Source organism: Prinia subflava, chromosome 3, assembly GCF_021018805.1.
Source record: "Prinia subflava isolate CZ2003 ecotype Zambia chromosome 3, Cam_Psub_1.2, whole genome shotgun sequence".
Lineage (NCBI taxonomy): Eukaryota > Metazoa > Chordata > Aves > Passeriformes > Cisticolidae > Prinia > Prinia subflava.
This window is the reverse complement of record NC_086249.1, coordinates 98,773,137-98,792,270: the sequence shown is the minus strand read 5'-3', so window position 1 is coordinate 98,792,270 and position 19,134 is coordinate 98,773,137. Positions and strand designations below refer to the sequence as shown.

The 19,134-nt window shown below is 36.3% G+C and overlaps 2 protein-coding genes across 3 annotated transcripts in view; one reads left to right on the top strand and one right to left on the bottom strand.

Annotated features, from left to right (window-relative positions):
• Positions 1-19,134, bottom strand: part of PRRG1 (proline rich and Gla domain 1) — a 531,308-nt gene that overhangs the window by 164,950 nt on the left and 347,224 nt on the right. The gene's annotated exons all lie outside the window — the stretch shown is intronic.
• CFAP47 (cilia and flagella associated protein 47) overlaps positions 1-19,134 on the top strand; it is a 270,139-nt gene that overhangs the window by 94,829 nt on the left and 156,176 nt on the right. For both annotated transcript variants that reach the window (XM_063393003.1, XM_063393002.1), the window contains exons 41-45: positions 3,218-3,282; positions 4,355-4,500; positions 9,289-9,397; positions 10,290-10,516; positions 16,631-16,811. In XM_063393003.1, coding sequence (XP_063249073.1) covers positions 3,218-3,282; positions 4,355-4,500; positions 9,289-9,397; positions 10,290-10,516; positions 16,631-16,811 — 728 coding nt within the window. The remainder of the gene's footprint in view (positions 1-3,217; positions 3,283-4,354; positions 4,501-9,288; positions 9,398-10,289; positions 10,517-16,630; positions 16,812-19,134) is intronic.

The window sequence follows — 19,134 nt, the reverse complement described above, 5'->3', positions numbered from 1 at the left end:
CACATGCCATGATAATGTGTGCACACTCTGCGTTGACTGCAGAGATGATTTTCCTTTTGATCCAGATTTTTGATTACACAGGAAGCTGAGTGGCTTTGTGGTGTTATGTTGGAACCAGGAACTGACAGTGCAGGTAGCAGATACTACCTGCTACCTGATACTATTACTTTTGCACCAGACTCTTACTGGAAGTGGGTTGGAACTGGATGATCTTGAAGGTCCCTTCCTACCCAGGCTGTGATTTTAATCTGAACTATTAAGAATAAACCACAGCAAGAATGAATTGGAAATATTCACACTTCAACCAGGCAACTGAAAGGTGCTCTCATTAACCTATCCTCACCTGTAACATAATCTTGAGCTTTTTGTTCATTTAATGAACACTAAAGTTATCTCACTTTGGTAGCAAAAAACCCAAACCAAATGAGGGCCAGTTGGAGAAGTTGCCTGGTCTCTCTTTCTTATGAGCTGCTCTTCTCTCCCTACCATCCCCAGCTCCCTCTGCCCTGGCTTTAAATATTGAAAGAGTGAAGACCCCAGTGAGGTCTTCCTGGAGCCTTATCTTCCCAGGATATCTTCACAGGAGAGGTGCTCCAGCTCTCTGACAGCTTCTGTGGCCCTCCTCTAGCAGCTTCTGTCTTTCTGGTGCTGGGACCCCAGGGCTGATGCAGCTCTGCAGGTGGGCTCTCAACAGGGCAGGGCAGAGCAGGGCAGGGCAGGGCAGGGGCCCAGTCCCCTCCTTCGCCTGTTGCCCCGACTGCCTTGGATGCAGCCCAGTCTCAGGTTTAACCCCCTGAGATTAGGGTGATAAATTGTCTCTGCCCTTTGATGAGTTGCGAGCCGGGTGCAAAGAAACACACGGAGTCTTCAGGTTTCTCGTGTTCAAGAGAAACTCTCTCTCTGTTTATTCTTTCTCATCTCACAAGCTCTTCTCGTGCCCTGAGGAGCTCCGTGCAGCAGCAGGGGCACCGATGCTCTCCTCCCCTCTGGGAGGGTCTTGACCTCTTATACTACATACTACGTTTCTATTATTTATAATTAATCACCAATACCCAATCTATGCTAGACAGGTAATATCTACTTTGACCCTATCCAAACGTGCCACCTTCACAGCAGAAATGTCAGACCAGAAGAAGAAGAAGAAGGACAGGACCACGCCCTGAATCCTCCATCTTGTCCTCTCAAGTCCACACACCCAAAATACATGCACCCCAGTGATAAACTGATTACTATCTATTTCACACTTTGGTGACTTGTAACTCCTCCTGCAGTGTAGGCAGTTTCTCCCATGGACTGAAGTCAAAGCCTGCCTCTCCCTGGGCTCTGTGCCAAGGCTTAAAACCCCCCTGTACAGATCCCAGACCCCCTGTACACATTCCAACCCCCCCTGTACAGATCCCAGACCCCCTGTACACATTCCAAACCCCCCTGTACAGATCCCAGACCCCCCTGTACACGTTCCAAACCCCCCTGTCCAGGTCTCAGACCCCCCTGACCAGGTTCCTGACCATCCAGGGTGACCAGAGGGATGCCCTGGACTCCAACAGCCCAGGACACATTTGGCTCTCTGGGCTTCAAGTGGACATTCCCAGCTCATTTGTAGTCTTTCATTTACCAATATTCCCAAGTCCTCCTCCTCAGGGCTGCTTTGGAGCCATTCATTCCACATTCTCTGTTGATCCCAGGGATTTGCCTGATCCAGGTGCAGTGAGCAGTCTGTGTAGACTGATTTTATGGCAGCTTTAAGCTCTTCTGCCTAATCCTTTTCCTTATTTCTCTGTGTATTGAAAGAGGATGTATTGAACCAGACTTTGAACATAACCAAGCTTCTTATTACCTTCTGAACTTTATTCCTTTCAGTTTTATTATTGAACAAGATGCTATTTCTTTTTGTTATGGAAGAATGTGACACAATGTTCACCTCTTCCACAACACAGGTTTGTTTTCTTTTCCCATCACTTACCTGCAAATGCTTTTTTCACTGAAGTAAGAAAAAAAAATGATATGGAGAGAAGTTCAATACTGTGTTAAATCAGTCTAATGAGTTTCTCAGCTGTTCAGATCTGAGAAAAGGACTTATTCAATGTATAATTCTCACCAGTGAAAAAATGTAATGTATTGTGTTGTATTATTCTTACTATTTTTTCAAACAGCTCTTGAGCTATTTTTTTACTTTTACAGCGATTCTTCTGCTGTAGTCACTGTTTTTGCAAGAATGACTTGGCATTCTCATTCAGAGATAAAGCATTGAGAGAAATGATGTAAAAAGTTTGTATTTTTTTGAGATACTTGTTTTTAAAGTACAGTATAAATAGTATGTTGTATGCACATACTTAGAGATCATTTTCCTTTCTGAAAAATGGTCTTTAAGTATAGGTATTAAAACAAATCTCCAGGGTAGCATATTCTAAGAATTTTGCAAGTCCATTTATTTAAGGTTGTGATTTTTTTCTTGGCCCAGCAAGATTAACTATTTATTTTAAGAGAGACCCAACATCAAATACTGTATGTAGTATTTGCTGTATGCTGGTTCATCAAATTTTACTACTGGGGGAATAACCTTTATGTGTGGATAATTTTAAATCCGAGCCTTGAGCTGAAACTTGCAGTATTTTTTGAGATACATTACAGTATTGTTTTCAGCATCTTTGAGCTCTGTGCTTGTTGAAAATTTAGCAAAACTCTCCTTCCACAAATGTAACTGCACAATCCTAACACCTGTCAACAATGGCAGGAATTACTTGTGAAGAACAGAAAACTACATAAAGTCACATGAAGAAAATATGATGGTCAAGCAGCAGAGTTTGCTTTGGGGGAATGGGAGTTCAAAGGAGATTGTGTTCAAAGCTGGGTTTTTTTTTTTTTGGGTATATCTGCTCTATTCAAATACACTTGAAAAGCAATGTTGTAGTGAACAGAATTCAGGTGATTAGGATAAGATTCATCCCTTTCTCCTTAGACAGAGCCTTGATTACATTAGATTTCTTGTGAATGATTAACTGCAATGTTCGTGAATACAGGTAACTACCTCAAGTGGATAAGGTGATTTTTAATATTATTGGTTGGAAAATGGTCCCAAAACATCAATTTTGGTGAGGTTTTTTTTGTGTTGAAACATTTGCTTTTCTGGTATTTATTCATAAAAAGGGGAACTAAGCTATTTATTTGTAGTAGAAATATCCAGATGTAGAATATTTTTAATTTTTTTTCCTTTTAGTTCTGAAAACGTATTAAATTCACAAGATGGTGCACTGCCTGAAGATTCAAAGAAAGAGACTGATTGTAAGTACCTATACATTACCTCATGTCTTACAGGGGTAGAAATTAGTGTATCCACAGAAACAAGATTTTGTCATCTAAATATAAGTATGTTCAATAAATACTCTTTATGCATATGCTCAGTAACTACTATTTACAGTTTTCATAAAATGTTGGCCTTAAATTGTGCATCACAGTCAAAAATTCAGCCTGGAGAGGAGAGAGTCCCAGGGTGATTTTACTGTGGCTTTCCATTACCTGAAGAAGTTACAAGACAGCTGGACAGGGACTTTTTACAAGGGTATGTAGGGATAAGAACAAGAGGTGATGTCTTTAAACTGAAGGAAGGCAGGTTTAGATAAGACATGAAGAAGAAATTCTTACTGTGAGGGTGTGAGAGAAGTTGTGGGTGTCCCATCCCTATTCTATCCATTTGGCCAGAGGTTGGGATAGTTTTCTTGTGTGATCTCACTTGTTTCTATTGTTTTCACTTTCACATATATTCTTAAGTCTGCTGTCCTGCCTAGGAAGCCAGCCAGCAAAACTTGGTCTGGTTCTGCAGTGTCAAAATGTGAGATTAAAGCAGATGAAAAACATAAAGTGAGAAAGTCAGACTCTGCCAGATTCATCCCTAAGATTCTTTCTCAGCATAATGCTTTTGTGAAAGCAGTGCAAGAAAGTCTGTGTTGCCAATATTTAGGTTTTGCCTATTCTGGAGGATTTTGGACATATTTGCTGCTCTGAGAGTGAGATTCTTTGTTTAAATAGCAGTAAATGATACTTTTTCTTCTGATGTGAGTAGACCTTTTCTTACAGTCTGTACCTCCTTAAGGATTTTTTAATGGTGAGAACTGTCTGTTTTCCCCTATTTTGTTTCAGTGCAGAGAATAAGAACACAGGTAATTAGCAAAATGTATTTAAATATTACAGCATGCAATATTGGAGCACATTTACACAACTGTAACTGTAAATACTGATTACAGGTGTGCCTTAAATACTGATTGCTGCAGGAGGCTTTTTTATAAACTCATGCAACTACTTTATTCTATAACCTGTGCTGTTGTATCGAAACATCCACTTAAATTTATTTTTACAGCTCATCAATCTATCCTCCTGCATGAGTTCTTCAGTCCAATAGAAAACCTGTTCTTGAAAGGGAAAGGTTCTGCATCCTTAGATATCCACTTCCTTCCCTTTCATCAGGAAAAGCGTTACTGCACTGTCCTTCTGGGTAATGAAAAGGTAAGAATAAAGTGTGTGTTCTGTGTTTATCACATCAGGTAAGAATCAGGACTTTTGCCAGTCTTGTGTGAATGAGAGCTGTGAAAAGAGACTTGGGGGTCCTGAGCAAGGGCAACTGTTTACTGTCCTTTTATACATAATTAGAATGATAAGAAATGCTGCAGGCAACTTTTTACTTTAAAACCACTAAGTAATAAAAAGTGATAGTGCAAGGAATGTTATTTTGGTGGCTTTTCTAGGCATCTGAGCTTCAGAAAGGAAAAGCAATTTAAATAATCTGTCCTGATGTGGTTGCAAGAATAATGGCATAGGCAGGGAATGGATAAAGATTTTACTGTTCTGTACTTCTCCATGTATTCGTCACTCTATTTAGGGTATGCTGTCAAAGTAGAATATTAATTTGCCTTGCTGTCTCTCTTTAAATTTTTCTCTCAGAGTTCCATTCAGAAAAGATTGTGCATGAATACTGACTCCACAACCTTTCAGTCTCTCTTCACCCATGTAGCCATATATACTTAAATGAAATACAATCAAATTACTAAGAGCTGATTTTGGTCAGATTTCAGAACATAAAACCTTGCAATCCAGCTTTTTGATGTTCCTGTAATCCTTTATCTCCGTGGTGACAATCTTATTTCTGTGTCTTTAGTCCATGTTTTCACATCTTTAACCTGTCTGCTGTGTTTTGTCTCTGGCTGTCAATGTTTTTCAAAACCCTGTTGTTTCTATAATCTTCTTTTATGTGTGGCTGATCTCAAGGCTTGCATTCTGCTTTTTACCCTTCATAACACTGCCTCTGTGTTTCAGCTTCCCCTCAGTGCAATTACATGCCTCTGCCTTTCTCTCTGCCACGTTTTGATGATTTGTAACAATGCTCCTAAAATTAAATGACTTTTTCTCCTGCACATTCTCAGCTTCCATATTTTTCCCTTCTGTAGAACATGGAACTTCTGCTAGTGTCTGATGTTTGTCTGTTTGATGGGATTTTTTATTGCTTAAACATAACTTTGGCTGTGCCACCTGGCCAGCTTAATTTTTTTATTTTGTTCATAAAGGGAAATAAGACTAATGCAATGATTCCCAAGCCTGTCTTTCTGACTCTGTCCATTATTTGAATATACTGGCTATTTTTTAAAGAAAACAAACCATATGACTGGATGTCTTAAGAAGTGTACAGTTCTCTTGATTTTCTTGAAAATTAGCAGAGGTTGAAGGAGGATTTTCTGTTGAATATACATTGAAATAGTGAGCTCACACCTTATTGACAGCAGGGAATCGCCCACAAAGAGGATGTATCAATGTCCCCATGTCAGAGGTTAGCAATCTTTGTGGATGGTTCAGTGGAAAATCAATCCAGTGCTCAGCATCACTCAAGGAGAGAAGTTATTTGGGAAGAAATACACATCAACAGCAGTACATTCATAAAGGAATTTTAGGTCCATCAGTTTAATTCAATGAAATATCTAGATGCAGTCTCTAGACAAAGAAGAACGTGCCCTACTGCTGTCTGGGAGTAAATCTGAGAAGAATCTCCTTTTACCTGTTATGATTTTATACCCTATAAATCTCTGCTGTTGACAATTTATCTGCTGTATCTTTATGAGAAGCAGAAGTACATGCCTTGGCTGAGAAGAGTAGGCTCATGCTACACAAGGAAAAGCGCCTGAAAGCTAAATAATATAGTGAAGAGAAAGGAAATTTAGACATTTTAAGAAAGAGTGTTAATCTAAGAGATGTGGTCAGAGCTGTAGTATGGTCATAGTTCAGGTGGAAAGGGAAAAGTACATTTCTGACAGGCCCAGAGTTGCCTCCAGTGGTGATGTAGAAATAAATGAAGACAACCAGCTACTAGTGACTGTTCTTAACAAAGGTTTAGTTGACCTTTTTACAGCAGGAAGTGTTAATGCCTCAGAGAAGTTGCTTTAAGTCTTGTATGGTAATATTTTCTGGAACACCTGGTCCTTCCAGCTTAGCTGAGTAGGTGTGATGCATTTAAAGGCCCTCAAAGTGCAAAATTTTTGATGTGCAGAACCTCAGGTTAGAAAAATCAGCTTCATCTACTTAATTGCATAATTTGTGAGGAATTGTAATAAATCTCCTAGGGAAAGCTGAAACTTCAAGATAGCTAACATGATTTTAGGGCAATATAGTAATGGCACAGGAGGAATTCGACTTTCTTAAATATTTTGTATATGGCTGCAATATTTCAGTCATACCATTATCTAACTGACAGAGTGCAGCCACTATGCTTTATGATGATCAAATGACTCCTCACAATTGAGGAGTCTTGTTTCATTCAAATATGGACTTGTACTATACATAAAATCTAATAAATAATTTAATTTAGCATTTCTGTGATTTTTTTCCTACCCCTTTTGACAAATAGACCAAAATATTAACCAGAGTAGGTCTGGTCCTTCATTACAATCAGTGAAGAAGGTATTGATATTTAAGTCACTGGACCTGAATCTGATTTAGAATCCTACCCATCACTGCAGCAGCTGTATATCTGTAATAACAGCAAGAGGATATACTGAATCAAGGCTTCTGGCCTCAAGGATGTTCCTTATTTTGCAATAATCTTGATTTTCAAACCTTTTCTAAACACAAGCAATTTAACACATTTCTCAAGGATTTGTTTCAGTATTTCATTGTTTTCTTTAAGAAAAATTGAAACAGACATTTTTCAGATTTTTACCATAGATCCTTTCATAGAAGATATTATATATTGTTAAGCATAACTGCATTGCTTTTTAAAAATATATCTTTGTTTCTGGTAATTTAACTGTGAACAATGTGAAATTGTTAATGATAATAGTATATTAATCATGTTTAAGAGTGTCAGTCCAGACTTTTAAAGGTAAGTGTGTAGTATAAAAGTAAATTGTTTATTGGAAGAGCACTTTGTTTCTCTTACTGGCTTGCATGGGCAAATTCCTAGCAGCCCTACATTATTTTGAAACATCAGTTAGCAATGGGATTGGATAGATAATTCAACAGCTCTTTTATTAACTATTTTCATTAACAGTAAACCCTACAAAATGCTGATTCTGTCCTGTTTGCAGCTGATGGGAAATGGAAATATGCAGCATTAAAACCAAGGACATATAAGCTAAACTCCTAAAGTTCAGTGAAATACCCATTCTGTTCCAAAGCATCAGAGAAAAAGCTGAGCAGAAAAAACCAGGATTTGCATTCTGTGGAGATCAAAACCCCAGAATCCTTCAAAGCAAAGAGGAAATTGGGGAAGTTTGTTCCTTCCTAAAAGCATATTGATGTCAGCAAGGACAGGAAAAGTAGCTGATAGCAGAATGGCATCCCAGCAACCAGCACCTTCATAAAATTAGTTGTGTGTGCTGTGAGCTTGTTAAGGGCCCTCATGGAGCCAAATCACTGTATCAAACAGGAATAATTCCTGTTTAAATTGCTTCCCAAGAGTGGCTGTTTGTGTGTGAGGATCCAATTTTGCTGGAGGTTTCTTTAATCCTTCTCAAGTAAGATTTGTGTGAGCTCTTGAATCAAGGAAGGGCAGAAAATACCATCAAAGTTGAATAGCTTTCCTTCTGCTGGGTCAGAAATATAATTGCAGTGTTTTCAGCCTTAACATAAATGTCTGATGAAAGTACAGATGAAGGCAAAGGAAAAACCAGGGTTTTCTCATGTTATTGAGCAGTATTAAAAGGAAAACATTGCGTTGGTTGGCAGATGCACTGAATTATATAAATAAATTATTTCCTTTGTATCTAGAATGAAGAATAAAAGACAGAATACGTGTTTTAGGGCAGAGTTTTACAGAATATAGTTTATGGAAATAAAGAGAGACTGAATGTGCAAATTATATCAGTTGTTGAGGAGGCATTTAATTCTTTATCTTGCAATCAGTAGAAGCTAAAAATGAAAAAAATTTTTGCTAAAACACAAATAAGTTATCATAGCAATATATATGCAATATCTATGTTAAATCTGCTGCCTAGTGCAAATAGGTGTGTGGTACCTAACTCAGGTATCTCTTTAGTTTGGGCCATTCTGATTGTGGGCTTTAATATGGAGTACTTTCAGTGTGTCTTCTTTTTTTCAAAAATAGTTTTCTGTCTTTCAGTTGCACCTTATTTTTTTCATTCCTATAATTCAAGGTGTTATTTCTCTCCTGGTTAAGTTATCCTTTCTTCTGTGAAAAATGACTGCCTTTCTTTGGTGTAGGTCATGTTTATATTTACTTTCAAGCTTCTGTAGATTTTCCATTTTTAAAATAAAATAATTAAGATTTATTAACTTTTTTTTTTAAAAGGAGAATTTGTACATGACACTAACCTGTCTTGACTTCCATTTTTATTCTGCTTTCTAGAGAAATGTTTCTGACTCAAAACTATTGCAAACATTTTTAAAAAAATTCCCAATGGTGAAGAGCAATGAAGGTTGCTCATGAACATATTTAATTATATGTAACTGTAGTATATAGTTAGAATTCAAATTTTTTACTGTATTTACGGGACAGGGTGCCCTTATTCTGTTAAATTATATAAGGAGTTTGAAAGGATTCTACTTTTTGAATTTTTTTTACTTTTTGGAGTTAATATTATCAATTAAAATTACTTTATTATCACAGCATGATTTGAAACAATAATTTTCTTATATTCAGTTAAAAAAGGGTTCTCCTGAATATAAATTATTGCACAGGTCAGATCTTAGATGTTACCAGGATATCTTTGCTATTAGTTGCAATAGTTTGCCTTCAGTTCTGCATGAGTTGCTTTCTGAAATGTGTGGGTGTGTGTCCCTGTGTTTCAGATTGGAGACTTTGTGTACCTGATCGAGGGAACGGGTGATTTACCTCTGACCACAGAACTGCCTGCCTTGGATAGTCCAAATGTTTTGAGTGCTACCTATACCTCAGAAGGTACTGTGAAGAGAAGGGAGAAGAGTAAAATAGAGCAAATCATTTTTTTTTTGTAAATATTATTTTATTTCTATGTTTTTTTCTTAAAATTAATTAAATTTATGTGATAAAAAAAAGTTGTTTATAGTGAAGTGTAAAATATACATTAGAATGAATATATGCAATATTTCTTCTAATGTTTTCTAGTCCATTCTCTTCAGAGCATCATCTGGTTCATCTTGTATTGTTTTCAACATGGTCTACATAAATACTTTTGCATGCTTTTCTTATTTTCTTCTTCTGAATATAGGTTGCTATCCATATGAACCAGGCAAGTCATCTTTATCTAGAATTTTCCTAGATTTAAAACATGAGTTTTGTGTGCAGTGATGTGATTTGACAGATATTCCAATGCTTTTGTCTTCAAACAGCCAGGGATAAACTCCTGTCAGTCCTGCTTCAGAAACAGTGTAGCTCCTACTTGAAATAATTTCTGGTGGTTTCTTTTAGAGGGGATGTAACATTGTCTAGAGGGGTAAAACCATAGCTGTGTTGTGTAGGTAGCAAAAAGGCTTTGATAAACTTTTAGTGCTGTCATAACAGTAGTAACACTAAAGTCTGGGATTTTTTAATTACCTAATTTATTAGCTATTTCTTAGCCCTATTAGCTAAATGTTGGGTTGCATTTCAGTCTGCTAATTTTTACTTCCCTCTTATGTTGAAAAATGAAGTATTATAGGTGATAAATGGCATGTACTGGATTAATAGCATGGAACTAAACACTGAAGGAATTTTGTATTCTTATTTTCCTTGGAGATCAGAAATTTTAAATATTCTCCACAGTTCCACCAGCTGATAAATGTGGTGTGTAGTTTTGTTTTGCTCTTTCATTTATTTGAGTTTTTTATAACAGATGCAAGCACAGTACGGCCAGTTCTATATTTGAAATGTGGCCTTGGCCAGACTCTGAAGGAAAATCTGAGGATTCCAGTGATCAATGAGGCCAGAGAGAGGGCCCTGGCTCTTGCTGCCCAGCAGCAGATGTCAGCTCTTGAGTATGAGAGGAGACTGATGACCGGCACTCTGCACAGCAGCAGCGTTCGAGTTGCAATTGCATTGCTGGGCCTCTCCAGGGTAGAGGTGAGAAACACAGTTATCTGGTGCTGCAATTAAATTTACTTGTCCTTGATTTGTAGGACTGAATTGGTTTTATGTTTCAGGAAATAGTGTGAAGATACATTTTTTCGGCACATCTGTAATCTGACAGTGACTAATCCCAATTCCCCCTCAGACACTGCAATATTTTACATGTTCATTCTGAAGCTACTTTGTCACCCCGTGCTATTATCATGTCCTTCCTTTAAAACAACTTGACTGCAGTTAAGAAAAGTACTAACATTTTACTTTACTTCTGAAAAATACCTGTTGATTAAAAAAACTTTCAATCTCATAGGTATCTGTATTAGTAACCTTCATTATGCATATTCTTGTAAGCAATTGATTTCTTTTTTCCCAAACCAATAGACCTTGAGAATAAATGAAGGAGCAGGACAGGCTTTTCCCTGTTTTGCAATCAATGCAAAATAGTTTTGAAAAACCACAAGTTTTACTAATAAGATGTAGCTCCTCTCTTATGCATCATTCCAAGCCATACATATTTTCCCAAGATTTCAACATCTAGAAACAAAAAGTCCTCCCAAGGTAATCCATTAAACAATTAGTTATTACTTGTGAATAAATTTATAGTAGTAATATTGCCAACTAAACAAGACTTTTCTTCATGAAGAATTCAAGTGCAGCCTTCTGAGGATGATAGCCCCACTCTGGATTTTAATTTCCCTTGTGCCCTGATGGTTGCTGGCCTCAGACCAATTGCTGGGCAGCAATGTTATTCCAACTTTCCAGTTAGGCAGTTCCCCAAGTAGAGTTCCCAGTGCTAAGAGGAAAAGATTGATGTTGCTAAATTTATGCCTTTTGTTTGAAAAGTAATATAAAAACAAATAAAATGAGGAGAACTTATACCTTTAATCTATTGTGTGTTTGGAGTGGGGCAACAATTGTAATCGTGCCATCTAGACTCAAGTAATCTCCTTTGGGATTATTGTAATCCACTGCTGTGGTAACATTTTATTGAGTTTTTATAATTCAAGTCCCTTAATATCACAGGCACTTAGCAAATATTTGATGGAAAACTGCTCTGAAGTTGTAAATGGGATCAAGACAGAACATAACAGGAACACTCCTTGCACCACTAGACATGCTAAGATGCAATATGAGTTCTGAACCACATGTATCATGCAAGAGTGGAGGATAATTAGCTAAATTACCTTACAAAAACCATAATGGTGGATACTAGCACTGAATGAATTATCATGTGAGAAATGAAACTAATGTGCAGAAAGAGGTACTTTGTTCCTTGTACTCAAAGACTTACACTTGCTTATGACAAATACAGGGGAGAAGTTCTGCTACTGGCATAGAAAAGAGTTTACACACTAAAAATATGTCAATGTACACTATGAGAATAAATTGTGAAACATATTCCTAAAAATGTTTTGTGCTACATTCTTGCCAACTAATTTGTTTAAAGGTGTCAACATAGAAATTTTGGTGGCATTAACTGGAGAAACCTTTTTTGAGGGGTTTTGGTGTTCTGCAGTGAAAAATGGAGCTGAAGTATGGTTTTAGGTGGTCTAAATTCTCCCTTTTCCCCACAAAAAAGGCAAAAAAGAAAAAAACCCATCTACAGCACCCACGGTTCAATGATTTATTTAAGCTCATGAAATCCTTTGGGGCACATGTTGCAGGTTAGAGATAAATCCAGAATCTGTAGAAATCTGTTATTCTCTTTTGGATTTCTATTCCACCTTTCTACTTGCTTCCTGCATGATCCTCCAGAATCATGTTAGACAAGAGATGGACAGAAGGGAAAATACCCTTAGTACTACTAATACTAAGTAGCATTAGTATTAGAAGGGAAAATGCCATTAGTACTACTTGGTCCACTTTTTACCTGTCAAGTTGAAGAATAAATAACTAAATGAATGATTTCCAGTCTCTAAACTGTAAATTTTAGTCATGTTTACTTAAGTCACATAGAAAACAGTTTGAAAGGTGGACTGTGTTTTTGGAGTCAAACTGGATATGCATAATCAGTAACTAGAGGTGTAATTTTTTACTTGACCCATCTATACATATCTAAAAGTCCTAGGTACTTTTTTTACTACGTTTTTACTGTTTCTTTTTGTTGCCATAAGGAACAAAGATCTATTTTGATTGTTTAAATGATTAGAATTAGAAACAAATAACAATTTTTCTATCTTTTTCCCATTAAATTGGGTTACTTTCTTACCTCCTGAGTGTTTTTTTACATTGATTCCTCCTAAAACATTTTTGGGTAGTAGTAAAGATAATATAGGATGGAACTCTTCGACACAGTTAAGGTTGGGTCTGGCATTATAGTGAATAATTAGCAAAGGCTGTTTTGTGAATAATTAGTAATGATAAATAAGAGAAAGCAGAAAGGGGGAGGCTTAGGTGAACATAGATAAACAAGGGCAGGAAGAGGGTATTGGAAAAAGGATAAGAGACTGTGGAAGAAGAACATATTTAGACTGAAGTTGCTAATTGTAGTAAATAGAGGAAAGTGAAGAAAAAAAGAAATAACAAAAAGAGAATTCATTTACTTGGGACTGTGAGGGAAAGAATGCTGAATTCAGTGAAGTGAGATTCAAAATAACACACCTAGTTTTAGACCTAGTTGCTAGATACAGGATATTTTCTACATAGTCATATAGATGTCAATAATCTCCTTTTCTAACTAGACATTATGATAGGGAAAGTCCTGTTGAACAAGAATCCCAGAGCTAAAGCTTTAACTTTCCCCTGTGTCCCAGTGTGCCTCACTGTTCAGCTGTAAAAAGTATTCCTTAGGCCCTGTTTTGGTTCCTTTTGAACATCTCATCTGAGTGTGGGCACCACATTTGCCATTCCAGATGTCAGGGCGTTGTGCATTTCCTTTCCATCCTGCTGTCATGACTGAGCACCATGGGGTGTTTTTATCTCAGTACTCCATAGTGGTGTTGCTGAGCTTTAGTTTTGATCAAGGGAAAGTGAATGGAGACCTTGTGCACTTGAGGCTTTGGCTTCTGCTGTTGGGCTGATGTGCCAAAGTCTCATCCTACACCTGTCCAGCTTGGATCTTCAGAGTTTGTGCTCTTCATAGGCACCCAGGGATCAAAAATGATGTTTTGTGTTCTTCTGTATGATTATGGAAATTTTATGCTCAGTGAAAAGAATTTACTTAAAAAAAAAATATTTGGGGTTTTTGTGAGGAACAATCATGGCGTCCTTGAGCAGAGAAGGTACTGGAAATAAAAAATTGCATTAGACACATTTGAGTGGGAATGAACTTTTCAGAAAAGGACCTGTGGTCAGATTTCAATTTGCTGAATTTACAAGTGAGACCAATGTCTTCTATATTACATCACTTATCTTTTGATATGGGATTAAGGGAGGTGGCAAACATGATTGATCACTGGGGTTCTGAGAGACTGAGATAATAAATTTCTGTATTAATGAGGAACAGTTTTAGAAGTTAATTTCTGGAAGGAAGAAATGGTGCTAAATTAGGATTTGAAGAACAGTAATATGCAAGGAAAGAGAGAGGTGCCTCAGCATCCTGTGACAGAATCTGCCACCCTTCACACATAGAAAGCGCAGATGGTACATCTAGGAGAATACCTTGGAAAATCAAAACATCCTTGCAAAATGTCAAGTTTAATTCTGATATTTTATATACCTTCCATTAATTAAAAAAAAATCATTCTAAGGAAGTATTTAATCCTGGGAACTGAATGCAAATAATATTCTTAGCTGGTAATAAGACTTCCACACTTGGAATATCATGACCCATCAGGTTGATGAAATGCTTGGAATCTGCCTTTTTGTAACAGAGAGGCCTGAGATCTGCATTGACCGTGAGAGTTAAAAAATATTAAATTGTAAATTGTATTTAACTCTCACTGCCCAAAAAAAATGTTAAAAATTGTTTACATTCATCTGAATTGTGTTGATGTTTTCTCTTGGAAATGTTAGACCATGAGGCAGCAAAGTTTTGTCTTGTGAATGGTTTCAGGATTTTCTTTTTCCACTAGGTTTCTCATTAAAAATGTTTTCATTCTTGTTTACAAGAAGCCAGGAAATATTTGAAGTGTTCATAGATTACATAATACTAACCAACTTTTTTCCTAACGTATATGTAAAAATGAGATAACACGAACAAGGTTCTTGAAACAAAGTCTTTCAGTGAGTTTTTAAATAATAAGACATTTCTTCAAGAGAATTATAATTTAAATGTGTTCAGTGCACTAGGAGAGGTCATCTTACAATTATTTTGTCAATTAAAATTTAACAAAACTGTGTAATCATGTTGGATTTTTATTTCAGTGTTGGAAAATAATCTAGTTATGAAAATAATTTGTAGGTATAGATTTATAGTTAATTAAGCAGAAGATCAAGTCAAATTTAAACTGGTAAATGCATGTAATTCTTTTGGTTAGGAACCTCCAATTACAAGTTAGAATGATTTTTTTTCCCCACTTTCATTCCTATCAGAGAGAGGTGGGACTTGCAACTAATGTAGCAATTGAATTATTTGTACCTACTGGTTTTTTAATTCACTTTGTGTGCATTTGAGAGTAATGTCAGAGCCCAGTCTTGTGTGATAGAAATGAGTAGTGAGCTCAGATTTTCAACTCACATAACAATTTTTCTTGTTCCTTCTGTAAATTATATTTGCACAAGTTGAGTAAACACAGTAATACACCAACTATCTTAACAATTTGGTTGGATGTGAATTTTTTTAGTCAAATACATCTATATTTGACTTAACAGAACAAGAATTTTGAATAATTTCCTGTTTCTACGTTTATTGTGTCAGAAAACTATATTAACTAAATAAATCTTAACAGGTGAGCTAAATCTTAACAGGTTCCCAAAGTCCATATGTACTTTTTGTTTAACACTATATAGACACTGTGGGAGAATAGATTAATGCTCAAAACAAAGCAATATCAGAGTGTGGATCTGCTTTCTAAAGCCAACAAGGAAATGTGAGATTTGAATTAAAACGGGTAAAAAAGCAAACTAAAAACCTCTACCTCCAGCCTAAAGCAGGACCCAAGCATTGTTGATTTGAACAGTAATTTGACCATCTTACACCTTATGACAATCTTTAAGAACAATTTATTTTCCTTTTAAATTGAGTTTTTAATTTCCACAATGGATTTGCATTCCTTGGCCTACTAAAACATGTACTGTGATACCTGCAGTCCTGGCAGTATTTTAAAGCAAAAGACTTTGTGAATGAACCAGTTTCCTTAGCAAAATGTGAATATTTCCATATTTATCTCCGTGCCATGATTTACTTAAAGATGACTCACAACAGTCATTGATTCAAAGCCTTGTCTGTAAAAAAGGCATTACTAGGTTTAAAATTTGTGCAGCTTACAAATACTCTTGAGCATTGCAATTATAGTGTGTTATTGGATTGAAAATGGCAATTTTGAGCCAATACTGTATTAAATCACTGCAGTATTTTTGTAATGTTATCCTACAGGAGTCAAATTAAGTTCATTAAGAGGTTCAGATGCCTATATTGCACTTGCCTTAATATACTGTTCCAATCCTTCACTAATAATGTTTCATGCTGTTGATCAGCAGTGCTTTTTACCAAGAGGAGGAGCTAACTTGTCTCTAGAATTGATTCTAAACGCCCTAATTTCTAAAATACATTTTCAACATTAAAATATCAGTTAGCTAATAGTTATCCCTTGCCAAAAAGCAAAATAACTCTTCTTTTTCATGCTTCTTATTACTCAGAAACTTTATAAGGTAGGAAAGCAAACATCTTCCTACCACTCATACAAAATATTTTTCTTTTTATGTTTTTTTTTTCCATTTCTTGCCTTTCCTGCATATGCATAAAGGCTAGCAGAAATTTTCTGGGTAGGATGTGGTTTTACTGTAAATTTCAAAATGCATTTTTCTTAAACAAATGTTTCAGATGCATGATGTCTAAAAATATGTTACAAGTCAGTTTTTAGTTGGAAGGATCACTCAAACTTGCTATGTAAGTTTCTTAATTACCAATTCAGAATTTTAATTTTAGAATTAAGCCTGTGCAGTTTTGCATTTCTTAACCTGATAATTTTCTATGATTGCTCAGCTGTGTGCATTATTGCTTACTTGCAGAGACGTGCACTCCTGAAACCTCGTAAGCACCCCTCAGAGCTGAAGTATGTGCACTACAGTGTGGAAGTGAGCATGAAACATGTCTTTCAAGTTCCTAAAAGGTTCTCTATTCCAGTGTTAGCTTCAACCAGAGTTAATTTGGATGCTTCACCAGACCAGTATTCTACACCTCAGAAAACAGGTAATAGTCTTGAAGGTGATGGATTTGACTGCATTCTTTTGCCAAGATAATCTTTATTTTTAAGGTTTTCCTAAGTAGATCTAGAAAATTGTCTTTCTTTTCTTTCTACTGTTGATCAACTTTGCCTTTCTTGTCACTACCCAAGTTCTAAATATTAGCTCAAACCAGTGCTTTCCACTTGCCACTAGTTTTTTGGTTTTCTCAAAGGCACACAAGCACAGGAGACTTGGTCTAAAAGAAAAATTAATTTGGTCTGTTTATCTGACAGATCCTGAATTTGTGTTCCCATTTCTCCCTTCCACTTCACATCCAGCCCTGATCTGTGTACAAATTGTGCCCCTCATATCACATCTCTTTTCTTGTTTGCCCTCCTCAGTCAGCCAGAGGGAGATTCCAGCTGATGGTGTCCCTTGTCAGTGAACAGCTGGCCATTACCTTTCAGAGTGATCTTGCCATCTTGGGTCACTCTGTTGTCTCTAATTGTTCTAGTATCTTAAATTTTATACTGAAATCTTGTTGATTATTTTAAAAATGCTTTGTTTAAACCTATAAAGCACTCTAGGTTGCATTTCTTGAAAAAAGTCACAAACAACTTGAGCCATTAAGAGAGCTGGAGTTTGCAGAAGAGGAATCTCAGGGAGTAACTTCATGCAAATTTGTAGAAGCTTAAATTATACACAGTCCATATCTAGTTTTGTTTCTTTAGTTCTTTTCTTAATCAACAGAGTCCTTCTTCATATTTCTGCAGTTCACTTCTCCAAGTGCCACTGGAATCAGTTGTGCTTTCATGGTGTTTGATGCTCTATGTGTATTTGAGTGTTTTGTTTCTATTCTGGAATTAAAAAACCCACCTCTTCATTTTTTTTCCTGAAAAGCCTTTGTTATAGATACTTTAATTGAAATGGAATTTAAACTGCTATAAAACATTTTAGGGTGTGTTTTAAGGAAGATGGTAGCAATAGTTATGTCAGTATTAGAGGCAAGATTGGTGAGGGACTACAGGACAAGCAGTCAGTAGAAGTTGTAGAATAAATGTAACACTGGAGGCTGGAACAGGTCATGTGTGCAGGATATTTAAATCTCAGTTGAAACTCTTTCAATGTCAGGTTAATAGCAACATGTTTGTGTCATAATTAGTGCAGAGGTGAACTAAAAAAAGTCAGTGGCTTTGTTGAGTGTTTTAGGAGATTCTTTGGATTACACTGTAGAAGAGCAGAATAAAATTGAGGGAAACAGAATGAACTGTGCACACACAGATCTGATGTCCTGACAGGATCTCCATCATGGGCTCATAATAAAGGTTCTTAACTGACCTGTTGGCAGATCATTGTTGCTTAGGAATAGCTCAAATTATTTTAAAGGTTGAAATGTGAATGAATATATCTGAAAAATTTAGAATATTAATTGCAGTGTATTCACTACAAAAATGTGAATAAACTACATTATGGTAAGGAAGTACTTACTTTACTCTTAGTTCATGCTGCTTCTTTATTCATCAAAGGATATTAAACAAATACTTGAAAGGGGAGAGTAATCAGTGTAAAGTCAGAAATTAGATCATACCACAATGTACACAGTCTTTTTGATATATATATTTTTTTCTTGGATGGTTTATAGTTACATGAAGAAGTAGAAATGTCAAAATGATGCAGAAAAATAAATGGGGCTTTTGTAGTGAATTCAGAGAGGTGATGAGGTAAAGACCATCCAGAAAGGGAAGCTGAGATAACCAGCTGACAGCATGAAAACAAATACGTGTTCAGTAGGAAGACAGTGCCAACTGATTCAGTGTATTTATTGCACTAATGAGGAAACACAGGGGGATTTACAGGCTCTTAGAAATCCCAATATTGTGACAGAATCCCAATATTGTGACACCACCCCAGCTGGTGGTCCTGGGCAAACCATTGGTTTAATCTGAAAATTTTGACATCATTGTCTGAGAAAGCAGCAGTATTTTAGCCATGGTGGTAGCTTTCCTTGGGGTGGGAGGAGCTGGGTCTCTGAAAAAAATGACAGTGCTTAGATTTATGAAGAAAAACAAAGGTGGAAACAAACTGACTAAAATCAATCTTTGGATCAGAATTTCTTGGGTTGCAGTAGCAGGAAATGTGCAACCAATATTTTAAGAACTCTGCCAACAGAGAATTAGAAGGTAAAAAAATCAATGTCATTCAAAACGTTTCCTTGTAAAGTAAATCTTGTTAAATGACCTTATTACATTTTTGGCACTATTTACAGATCAAATAGAGAAAAAGTGTGCAGCATGTTTAGCTTACTTCAAGTGTGATATCTTGATCAAAACCCATACTGCACATTTGCA